Here is a 12,147-nt window from a genome sequence, read left to right as displayed (position 1 = left end):
ATCATCATCAGCCTTCAGGGTCACATGAGTGACAGTGACAGGCAGCACTTCAGATACACACCAGAACAACCATCGCGTAAAGACCCAGAATAACGGAACATAAACAGCACGTGCAGCTGCCAGGGAAATCGTCTGGTGGTGCCCAGTGTAGTCAGGTTACTCCACTGCTCTGTAAAGTGAAGTTGAAAACATCCATATTTGGATGACTCAGTAATATACATTACCTATAATTATCACAGCAATGACTGTTGTGCATATTACTATTGACTGGTCTATTAGCTCTCTCCATTTCACTTACTAGCTTAAATGAATGAACTGCTCCTGATATTTGCACATAAAATTCCCATCACACTGACTGCTATATACTATGTGCTCAATAAATCAAATCTGTAATTATTTATTTAAAAACAAAGAAGGTTTTAAAAAAAAAGAAGAAAAAGAAAGGCAACACATCAAATTGTAGGGTAGAGTCTCTTCCAGGTGCTGGCCAGCACCAAGCACTGGCTGGGCCAGGCTGGGGGCATTCAGGTGGCAGATCTTTTTAAACCAGACCACACAGAGCGCTTCATCCCCTGCATGGCCTTTATTTCTTGCCAGTCCAGTTTGATGTCAGGAACCTCAGGCTCTGGCTCCGGCTCCTTACTCAAGGCCCCCTGTGGGGAGGCTACCAGAATAGGCAAAGGGCCACATTCCTCCCGGAACTCCACCACATGGAGACCCTTCTTATCGGCCAGATGTTGGTGAGTTTCCTGGAAAGGGCAAAGGGAGAACAGATTAGGTCTGTGATGGACACTTTCGACTTAAAGGATCAGAAGCTTCTGTCAGCCAGAGAGGAGCCAGCACCGAGAAGCCTCAACAGCTTGGGGAGGTGAAGTAGCTATTTCACTTGATTTGGGTAATGTGTGTGGCTAGACTGGGATGATGTGTCCACAGGGATTTACCTCAGTCCACAGCCCACCACACCAAACTAAGATGGAAAAAAACCTGATGGCCAAGGTCACAGGGCTACCGGGAGGGCCTCAACGTCACAAACCACGTAGGGTAGAAGGACCGTGAGTCACAAACCTTCCCTTCCATATGGGGTGGTGGGACAGTGAGACCCACTGGACAGCAATTTAGGGTTCCTACCTCAGAAGACATGCCACTCTTTGCTTCCATAGCTACATCAGACAGTCAATCCACTGAGGTAACTTTTAAACCAATGCCTCATGGACGTCTTCAATTTTAAACTTCAGCATTTTATAAAGTCAGTAATTACATTGTTCTATCATTAAAAACATATTTAGTCTAGCTCCTTCAGTATATGAAATGCCAAAATGAAAAAAGAAAGTCCAGCTGGGTGGTGGTGGGGCATGCCTTTAAACCCAGCACTCAAAAGGCAGAGGCAGTGAGTTCTGAGTTCGAAGCCAGCCTGGTCTACAGAGTGAGTTCCAGGACAGCCAGGGCTACACAAAGAAACCTTGTCTCAAAAACCATTCCCCCCCCCCCCCCCCCAAAGTCCATTTGCTAGTTTAATCCTATTTGTTGGACTTGGTGAAGCACCTAGAGCCCCTCCATTGGGGAGCACAATCAGTCTTCATGTTACCCATGGTGTGCACACTGACCTGAGTTACTGAACTATAACCATGAATAAGCAAGTTTCTAGATCCTGGGAGGTGGGAGCCCTGGGCTGTCTGACTAGGTCTGGACCTGGCTTGGGCCCTCTGCTCCACGTGGAGATGCACCGAGGAGGAAGCACCACAGCACGGCCTGGAACACAAGCCAGTGCTTCTGCCTTTCCACTGGGAGGTTACCTGGCGAGCAAGCCCGTGGAAGAGGCCCCTGGTGAGGTTGGTCATGTTCATAGACCCAGTGACCCTCGCATACATGTCCTTGATGCCAATGAGGCGGCAGATGGTGATAATGGCCCTGTGGCAGCGGAGGCCATAACCTGGAAGAAGATCAAAATTAAACACCCAACAACTCTGTCACCCACTCTGCTGACTTTCATATGGTGCTGGCCTCTGCATTTAGGGAATAAATGTGTCTAAACCAACACACACACACCAAAAATGAAAAGGCAATGTAAGCCACAAACAGAAGTTATGTGATTGATTTAAATTTTTCTCACAGATGAATTAGTTTTTTAGTGCATTTAATGCACGATGCATTTTTAGCAATATATTTTATTAAGCCAACAGGTCCATATATTACCATTTCCAAATGTACTTCCTACAATATGAAGTGAAAGACTTTACATTCTTTTTTCACCGCAAATGTGGTGTGTATTTGATTTGTGCAATCTCAACAGCCACAGATAACAATAACTACACAATCGCCTACAGGCTGGCAGCCATTCTGTGGAACACAGTGGGTTGATCCTTGTTGCAGGGCTAGTCACCAGGCATCTGAGTGATTTATTAAACTGAGGAGCAGAAGACAAGTTCTGATGCATTAACACATTGGTGTGAGCATTGTGTTTTGTTTGTGGGGGGTGATGTTTCACCCCATAGCTTTGGCAGAATTATAAAAGCTTTGATATAAAACTGTAAATGTTTTAACTTCTCAGGCCCAAACTTTCAGAGATTTATGTAACTAGGGTTATATGAGACCATTTTTCACTGTAGAATTGCAGGAGAGATGTAAGTGAGACTGTGTCAGAGTCTACAACCACAGACGACGGGGAGTGACTATCACAGCCCCAAGGCAAACTCTGCTGCTTCCACAGGGAGACCTCACAGGAGCTGGGCACTCAGTGTGGGGTAGGCTGGAGACGTAGCTTAGTGGTTGTCCTGGCTAGTTCTGTACAGGGAGACCTCACAGGAGCTGGGCACTCAGTGTGAGGTGGGCTGGAGACACAGCTTAGTGGTTGCACCGGCTAGTTCTGTACAGGGAGACCTCACAGGAGCTGGGCACTCAGTGTGTGGTGGGCTGGAGACACAGCTTAGTGGTTGTTCTGTGTCAACTTGACACACGCTCGAGTCATCAGAAGGGAGGGAACGCGGGTTGAAAAATGCCTCCGTAAGATCAAGAAAGGTGGACAAAAAGAGCAAAGGACCGGGCTGCTGCGGCCTTTCTGCTTATCTTCTACAAACGGTGAGAGCTAGTTACCTCTGGGCTGTCTCTTCATCCTGATCTGCGTCCTTTTAAATCTTAGTGAAATATCATGGAATACTGGAGGCCAAAACACAAAGACAAGAAGGGTCAGGTGAGAGGCTTCAACAGCTCTACCACAGCACAGAGCCACACATTCTGCCCTGAACAGCAACACATAGGACCAAGGATGGACACATACTGGTCCCTGGGTTAGATTTGTTTCCACATTTCATGCATTTGTAAGAATAGAACACAGAGAAATTCAACAATATCTTGCCACACATTCTGTAACAGATACATTCCTGCAGATTTCAGAAGAAATGCCTCATACTCACTTGTATGGCCTTCGTATAGTTCTATATAATGCAAATAATGAATTGCTCTGTTCTTTGCCTAAAAAAAAAAAAATGAAAATATTTCTTAAATATTTTATTGTCTAGATGAGTGTGGTGGCGCACACGCCTTTAATCCCAGCACTCAGGAGGCAGAATCAGACAGACCTCTGCAAGTTCAAAGCCAGCCTCCACATTGTGAGTTCCAGAATAGCCAGGACTATTTAGAGAGACCCTGTTTTTGTTGTTGTTGGCTCAATCTTTGAGTCAGGGTTTTGCTATGTACCCCAGGCTGACCCCAAATTCAAAATCCTCCTGCCTTAACCTCCCATAATTACAGAGTTATACCACCACATTTGGCTTCTTATTGGAATTCAAAAATATCTTTTATAAAATATTTTATTACAAGCAATTTCAGCTATACAAAAACTTTAGTATTACAAAAAATCCATAAGCACAATTTCACTGTTCTACTTATGAACCTTCCCGAGTGATTCTGAACAGCCTGTTGGTATGCAAGCCCCCATAGCAGGCTCATCACAGACGGCAACCACAGGTCTGTAACAGGTACATGAGAAATGGCTTCTTACAAGATAAGCAACCTTTGACAGTGAGAAAGTTCTAGAACAAATTATTTTCTTATGGTTCCCAGGTTGTCTAACACACAGCTCATTATCTTTTTTACTAAATATGAAAAAAGAAAAGCGCTGGATGTGGTAGCACACATATGCACTCCTGACACTCTGGAGGACCCAGAGCTCCACTCATAGAGGAACCCTGTCCCAAACAGAGAGATAGAGCACATACCTTTCTGAAAGCATCTGCCCGGTCAGCAGCTTTCCCAACAGCAAAGCCTTTCAAAGAAAAAGCAAAGATGTGCAAACGGAAACAGCTTTGCATACAACTTGCTTTTCACCACATTCCCAGTTTGGGCTCCAACAGTGTTTCCAACCCTTCATCTTCCCACCATCCACAGAAAAGCTGCTCCCGTAACAAACACACACAGCCACAGGGCTTTGCCTGTCTGCTTTGGACATTTTAGTTTTGAATGTGTTTGTGAAATTCAACATTAGATGCACTGCACTGTCTTTAATAAATCTTTACTGAAGTGAAGTGAGCTTGGTTACTCATTTATTTACTTATTTTGGTTTTTTTGAGACAAGGTTTCCTCTGTGTAGCCCTGGCTATCCTTGAATGAACTCTGTAGATCAGGATGGCCTTGAAATCAAAGATCTACCTGCCTCTGACTCTCAAGTGCTGGGCTGGCTCTGGATTATTTTTTTGTGTGTGAGAGTGTGTGAGAGTGTGTGTGTGTGTGTGTGTGTGTGTGTGTGTGTGTGTGTGTATGTGTGTGCATGTATGTCTGTGTGCTACATGCACGCAGGAGTCCAAGGAGGTGAGAAGAGGTGTCAGATCCCCTGGAACTGGAGCTACAAATGGTTATGAGCTGCCATGTGGGCACTGGGAACTGAACCCTAGTCTTCTGAAAGAGCAACAAGTGCACTTAACCCCTGAGCCATCTCTCCAGCCTCTGCTCTCAGGTTTTAAAATTAAATGTTCTAAGTTAACAGGCAAATGATTTTGAACACCTTTTGAAACAGATTAGAGTAAGCAGCAGGTGGAAACCACATTGCTTCAGGGAGACAAATGCTTTCACTGGGACTGTCAAGCAGAATCTAGGTTTTAATTTAGCCAAAAATAAGATTGTTGGTCCTTCAACCTGTGATTATTTTAAATAAGGTTTTTCATAGGTTCTGGAAAAGCAACTGGCATCTGCTGCCACTGCCAATTATTGAATTTGAAGATTTACTTTGTAAGTTATACAAAGGGAAACATCATCTATAAGACAAGAGACATGCAAGACACCGAAGACCTGGGACAAAGAATGTGAATTCTAATTTCAGATAAATGAAACAAACAAAACCATGGATATCACAGAGGAAAATATGAGTGGACTTATTTATAATCTTTAGAGACTCTTTAAGCAAAGCATAAAACTGGAAGTCATCTAAGAGTGACAGATTTGCTATACAAAAGTTTACAAAGTCTCTGGATTTAACACTGTGCAGAAAAAAAAATTAAAACTAAGTCAAAACATTGGAAAGGCAATAGGCTGATATGTCTGCAACTTATAAAAAGCTTATACTACTCAGTTAGGGAAACCACCACCACCACCGGATAAAAATTAGGCCAAACCAATGAACTGACGAAGCTCAGGAAGAAAATGGCATGGTGGATAAACGTGTAAAACCATGCCCACACTTCCTAATTAAAGATACACAAATAAAAACTAAGAGGTATGACGTGCACATCATGCTGTCAGTCACGGAAGCTTGAGAGTATAGAGGCAGGGGTATGATGGGAGGCAATCTGGTGGTTCTTATCACCACATAAAAGGGTAGCAACCTTACTGCAAGAAGTCCCCCTGTGCCTACGCAGCAAAGGTATAACAAAGTGCACTCACTGGGCTTTGTTACATAGTGAAAATTTGGGTCTGTGAGCCCAAACCACTAAAAGGTTTAACTAGTAGGGAGATCAGACCAGCAACAGGGACTCTCAGGTTCTCAGCAAGGTGAGGCCTAGCCCGACTTCCACCACCACCACCACCACCAGGTGTAACACCACCCCATTCACCTGCAGCCCCATTTCCATTCCCCACAGCAACCAGGACACGGACCGACTTCTTTCTTCCCTCTTTTGCTGTCATATTGAAAACATTTCTTACCTAGAAGACAAATGTCTCGTTAGTTTCCCTTGGGACAGTTCTGAAGGAGGCCAGCAGTGGTGCCTGGCTGGCCCTGCCACACTCACACACGGTGTGTGGGCACTGCACCTTCTGTGCTTAAGACAAACAACGGACTTTGTCTGAACACAGGCTCACAAAGCTGCCCCCTCCCGCCCCCCCCCCATCTCCTCGGGAAGAGAATGGAAGGAAGAATTTCTCTTCCTGTTTCACAGGCTTAGTGCAAGATTCAACTAAGAAATTTGAAACTCACACAACTCAAAATGGCCTACCTTAATCAATGGGCCACAGGAAAGAAAAACACTTTGAAAATGGAATGGCTCATCGGTGAGTAACAAGAGACAGCCAGAAGAGAAATGCTCACTTATCTACATACGGTGAAACACGGCCTATAGAAGCATAGTACTGGACGGCTGGATAAGGGTTAGGCTTAATGGGAAACAGAAAAACTGCAAATGCCTGCTTATAGTGAACTACCAAAAAATTCTCAGGTGGTCTGTCTGGTTTACTCTGGCCCATTCTAAAGGGCAGGAACTATTAAATGTTAACTACATCACTTACAGGAGCCACACCCATGGCTCATGTGCTCCTTTACTATAAAACAGAATCAAGGAAAAGGGGGGTTGCATCTGCTCTGTGGACAATCATACAGAAAACTAGAACATAACAGAAGTTAGCTCTCAAAATCTATAATCTCGGCCAACAACAGAAATCCTGCTGGACATCCTTTAAGCTGAGCTCTGACTGGCAGAAGAAGTTACGTGCACACTGGGGACAGCTCCGGGGCAGGGGACTGCTTCCCAGGTGGCTCAGCAGTAAGGTGCAGTGCCAGACCAATGACAGGGACCGCCTTAGAGGGTGCTCTGGAAAAGTGGTTCAAGTTCATTTGATCAGGGGTTCACTGCCCAGCCTTCTCCCAGTGACTCTGCTCCCCCATCCGTGTCCCTTCAGCTGAGCGCCAGACACCCTGCTAACCCTTCTTGAGCTTTAAGGTGGAGAGAAGCACACAGAAGCTCCAAGTCTGCTCTTCAACAACCATTGAAGACACCTGTCACGAGGCTGCCTCAGCCAGACCAGCCTCGCATCTGAGACACTCCACCACTGAAAGCTTTCCCCCCAGCCCCTTTGCCCCAGCCCCATCCCTCACATCTCAACTCTCCAGAGGCATGGGAGGGTACTTAGTTGTGGGTGCCTACCTCAAGAATCCTGGTGTCAAAGTCTTCATACGTTTCTATAAGAAGGAAGAAAAAGCATGTAGATAAACAACTCTGTAGTATTCATGTAGGGCAGTGTTTTGGTACCATTACAGACATTTTTCTTTGGTGGGGTATTAATGAGGACTGAACCAGGGTCTCCTGTTAGGTAAGCATCCTACCACAGAGCTACACCCTGGCCCCACCACAGACTCTAAGGATAAAAAATCTCAGGTCCTCAGATACCCCTCTCAAGGCCCCATACTGGCCCCATCCTGGCCCCATCCTGGCCCCATCCTGAATAGACTGCTCTGCCTCTAATTCATGAACTTGGATCACCCTCTGCCTTATCAGTTCGAAGGGCCCTCATCAGCTCCAGACCGTTGATCACCGTTTGCCTTAAGACACCAAAGGCATCTCTTTCTAACTCCCCAACCTCTTCCCCACACTCCTTTCACTGAATCAGTGCAGCTGCAGCTCGCTGGCCACACCAGACTACTGGGCATGGCTGGACTGAAGTCAAGGCACAGCACCCAGCCACTCAACACTCATGGCCTCTAGTCTCACCAAAGCCTCCCAGCCATGAGGTGCTCTGGCACCTCATTCACCACAGTCTGTCTTTAACTTTTTAAGATAATCTTTTATTCACTGACAACTGTACATGTGTGTAATGTACTCTGATCAGAATCACCCATTCTCCTCTCTTCTCCCTGCCTACTTGCCTTGAAACCCTCCTACCTACACATCTCTCTCCCTTTTCATGTCTTTTATTTTCCTTTTAAAAAAAACAAACCACGGGTTGGAGATTTAGCTCAGTGGTAGAACGCTTGCCTAGCAAGCACAAGGCCCTGGGTTCAATCCTCAGCTCCACATACAAAAAAAAAAAAAAAAAAAACCCACTAAGTTTAGTTATGGTTACTGCACAAGCTTAACTTAGCATGAAAATTTCTAGCCATGCTTCTTGGCTGTGTTCCCTATGACACAGTGTGGATAGCAATGTGGTAAATTACTTGAGGATGCTCAAACCCTTTTCAGGAAAAAGTAAAATGTAAACAGGCAAGGTTAATAATAATAATAATAATAATAATAATAATAATAATAATAATAATTTATTTAAAAACCACCCTAGCACCGTCACCTGTCACAAGGCGAGTAAGATGGGAACTTGGCTACCTCCATTAGGTCCTGGGTCTGGGGGGCCAATACTGACTCCTCCCCATGAGCTTCCGCTCCACCCGCGCTCCCGTTTAACTTTTATCTTCCTCCTCCGTTCCCACTCTTCTCTCTGCTGCGTCATGTCGGCCTCCACCTTCTGCTGTTCTTCTCTGGTTCTTTGGCCAATAGTCTGGACTACTCCACTTTTCATAAGAGGGACATTCAGACCAGGCCACAGGAAACCAGAACGCCCTGAAGATTTAAAAACATTCATAAATAAGAATTTGAAGATTCATTTTTCCTGAATCAAAATGCCAGGCAAAGACTGAATGGATAACCCAGAGCTGGTAGAGCTTGAGCTGCATGACTGCTCTAAGAGATAGTTTCACTGAAGTGGGTGATGAACACTGAGCTTTCTGCTTTCTATGAGAAGCTCGTGGCCACAGAAGTAGCTGCTGATGCTCTGGATGAAGCGTGGAAGGGCTGTATGGTCCGAAGCAGTGGTGGGAATGACAAACAAGGTTTTCCCATGAAGCAGGTTTGTCTTGACCCACTGCACAGTGCGCCTGCTATTGAGTAAGGGTAATGCTTGTTATAGACCAAGGAGAACTGGAGAGAGGACGCACAGGTCTGTTCTGGAATGCACTGTAGATACCAATCTGAGTGCTCTCAACCTAGTTATTTTTGAAAAAAGGAGAGAAGGATAGTCCTGGACTGACAGAGACTCCTGTGCCTTGGCAGTTGGGACTCAAAAGAGCTCTCAAGAAATGAAAGCTTTCAGTCTATCTAAAGCAGTCCCCATATGTTGTCAGAAAATCTTAAACAAAGACGGCCAGAAGCCCAGGACCAAAGCACCAAAGACTGAGTGTCTTATTACTCCATGTATCCTGCAACACAAAAAGCCCACATGTGGCTCTGAAGAAACAACACACTAAGAAAAATGAAGAGGAGGCTGCAGAACATGCTAAACTGTTGATTGACCAAGAGCATGAAGGGAGTCAGAAATGCCCCAGAGTGTCAAGAGATGTAGGCTGTCTTCGCTGAGCGCTTCTACTTCTGAGTCTAGTTAAAAAAAGTCTTTAAGAGTAACAAGTAAATGATCAAACTTTTAGTCTCAAAACAAAAACCCAAACCAACCCATTGGCTCCTTTTAATTGTGCCTTTAGCTGAGGAAATAGATCAATCAGGGGAAGGTAATTTTTAGTAACATTATTTTATGGATACTGTTACTGGAGCTCACCTTGGAGGATAGACTGGCCAGCAGGCCCCAGGAATCAACCTTATCTGCTCTCCAGTGCTGGGATTCCAAGCATGTGCCACTGTGCCTGGCTGTTCTGACATGGCTTCTGAGGGTCAGATTCATGCCCTCGTGCCTGCAAGGCCAGCACCTTACCTGCTAAGCCATCTTCCCAGCCCTGGCTTCAAGTTTTATTATATAAGTTCGTAATAGAATAAAGTCTAGTTATGAAATAGTTGGGGAACTTGGAAAGGTGAAATTTAAATACCAATAAAATGCAGTGAGGATCAACCCAAAGAATTTAGGCATTTACAAGTACAAAGTATTAATTGAGATGCAGGGTAGAAACAGATGTTGGGGTCCTAGAAACTGACAAATAGAAATGAATTAGCAGTGCTAGAGTGCATGTGTTAAAAGACTCAATGTGACTTAAAACAGTCAAGTACAAACACACACATGGGGATTAGCTATGAAACACTGGAATATCTGTTTTGTGTGTAGTTTGAAAGAAACGGATGTTGGGTATTGACAAGAATAGAGCGAACTGTCTAAATGGGATATAGGTTCTTATGTGTAAGAAGTGTCCTAGTTAGCTTTACTTGTCAATTTGACAGAGCCTAAAGCCGTCTGGGCAGAAAGCCTCAAAGTCAGATTGGCCTGTGGACATGTCTATGGGGACTGTCTTGATTGTTAATTGATGTCGTAGGGACCAGCCCTCTGGGAGGCACCAGCCCTAGGTAGGTGGTCCTGGACTATGTCAGAAAGCAGACCGAGCACAAGCCTGCCATCCAGCCAGCAGTGTTCCTCAACGGTTTCTGCTTCAGTTCTTGCTTAGATCCCTGCCTGACTTCCCTCAGTGGACTGTGAACTGGACCGGGAAGGTATCCAGTGGTGCCCCTCTCCTGAGCTGCTTTTGGGCAGAGTGGTTTATCACAGCAATGGGGATGAGACCAGGACTGAGGGGTGCTGCTTACCCCAGTGATTATTGTGGAGGCCAGAGAACAGGGGAGCAGCCCATGTCATAGCTGATGGAGCGCCAGGCAGACAAGCCTGCCAGCGAGGGCTCAGGTGTCAGCTGTCTTTTGTGAGGGTAATAGCATAGTCTCCTCTTGGGTTTTCCAATGTAACTGTGTGGTACTCAGAGAGTGACTTCGTTCTGCTTCTACTGCCACTGCAAGGGTGTACGTGAAGTGGCTTCGCCTGGCCGTTTGTATTCAAGGAGACCGATGATCACTTGAACAATGCAGAATTTAAACAGCCGACCCGTGTCGTTGCAGTGACAGCAGAAGAGCTCTGGAAAGGTGCGTTAGCAGAGACTGGCGCCGGAGTGAGGAAGGGCAGGGGCAAGAGGACAAAGAGGAAGAAGAAGAAGGACTTGAACAGGGGCCAGGTCATCGGGGAAGGTAAGCATACGTTAAAGCTTCTGATCGCCTGGCTTGTGTATCCCAGGCTGGCCTTGAACTCATGATCCTCTTACCTCAGCCTCCCTGGAACTAGGATTACAGGTGTGTGACAGAACTCCCAGCTAATGTGCTGATCTTTGTTTCTTAGTATTGTAAAATCACATGTATATCTTGTCAGTTAGAAAAGAAACAAAAGCAAGTATGTAGAGAACATGGAGCGCCCCCTTTCAGTGCCTGTAGTCAGGTTGCCTCCCCATCTCATTCTGTTGGTTCCTTTAATATCTCCAGGTTTTTATATAAATGCCTTTCTAAAGTTAATTTAATCACGATATATGTTGTGTGCTGTGTGATGGTAAGTTAATTGTCACCTTGACGCACTCTGGAGACACCCGGGAAGAGTCTCAGTGAAGGGTTGTCTGGGTCAAGTTGACCTGTGGGCGTGTGTGGGGGGCTCTGTCTTGATTTTGTCGGTTAGTGTGGGAAGACCCAGTCTAAAGGCAGTCGGTCTGGGTCCTGGATCTATCAAAAAGGAGAAAGTGAGCTGAGTACTGGCAAGTGTGTGTGCATTTGTTCTCGCTCTGCTCTTGGCTGTGGGTGTGACTGACTAGCCGCCTCCTTGACTTTCTGCAGTGATGGATGGGAACCTGGAACCGTGAGTTAAAACAAAACCTCTTCTGAGTGGCTTTTGTCTGAGTCTTTTATCAGAAGAAAGGAAACGAGGATTTGCTGTCTTAAAATTTGCTTGTTTTAGTCACTGGTTGGTCTTGGAAGAGTCCAGACGTTCGAAAGTGACTTTGTTCCTTGGATTTCATGAAGAATGTCCCCCACACCAGCTGTGCCGTTTGGCCTGAACATTTTGATTGTGAAGATTTTGTTTTTCCAATAACATTTGAGTGGATATGCTTGTCTGGGCCCACGTGTGCTTGTCCCACTAGGAGACTCTTTAGGTAGTGTGGATTGCAGTGGTTTAGCTTCATACATTTAATTTCCATAGCACAAGGTGCATGCT

The 12,147-nt window shown here is 45.4% G+C and overlaps 1 protein-coding gene and 1 pseudogene across 1 annotated transcript; one reads left to right on the top strand and one right to left on the bottom strand.

Annotated features, from left to right (window-relative positions):
• Nucleotides 1-363: 363 nt before the first annotated feature.
• Mrps5 (mitochondrial ribosomal protein S5) lies at nt 364-8,772 on the bottom strand. Its single transcript, XM_036184290.1, has 8 exons — nt 8,517-8,772; nt 7,347-7,381; nt 6,042-6,132; nt 4,215-4,261; nt 3,411-3,468; nt 3,091-3,153; nt 1,794-1,930; nt 364-749 (listed from the first exon to the last, which is right to left on the bottom strand). Exons 1-8 carry the CDS (start codon nt 8,770-8,772, stop codon nt 525-527), a joined length of 912 nt encoding a protein of 303 aa, XP_036040183.1. The 3' UTR covers nt 364-524.
• A 126-nt stretch (nt 8,773-8,898) lies between these two features.
• LOC118581877 lies at nt 8,899-11,794 on the top strand (annotated as a pseudogene).
• Nucleotides 11,795-12,147: the final 353 nt, after the last annotated feature.

This window comes from Onychomys torridus, chromosome 4 (assembly GCF_903995425.1).
Source record: "Onychomys torridus chromosome 4, mOncTor1.1, whole genome shotgun sequence".
Lineage (NCBI taxonomy): Eukaryota > Metazoa > Chordata > Mammalia > Rodentia > Cricetidae > Onychomys > Onychomys torridus.
The sequence above is the reverse complement of the archived record's forward strand: the minus strand, read 5'-3'. Positions and strand labels throughout refer to the sequence as shown.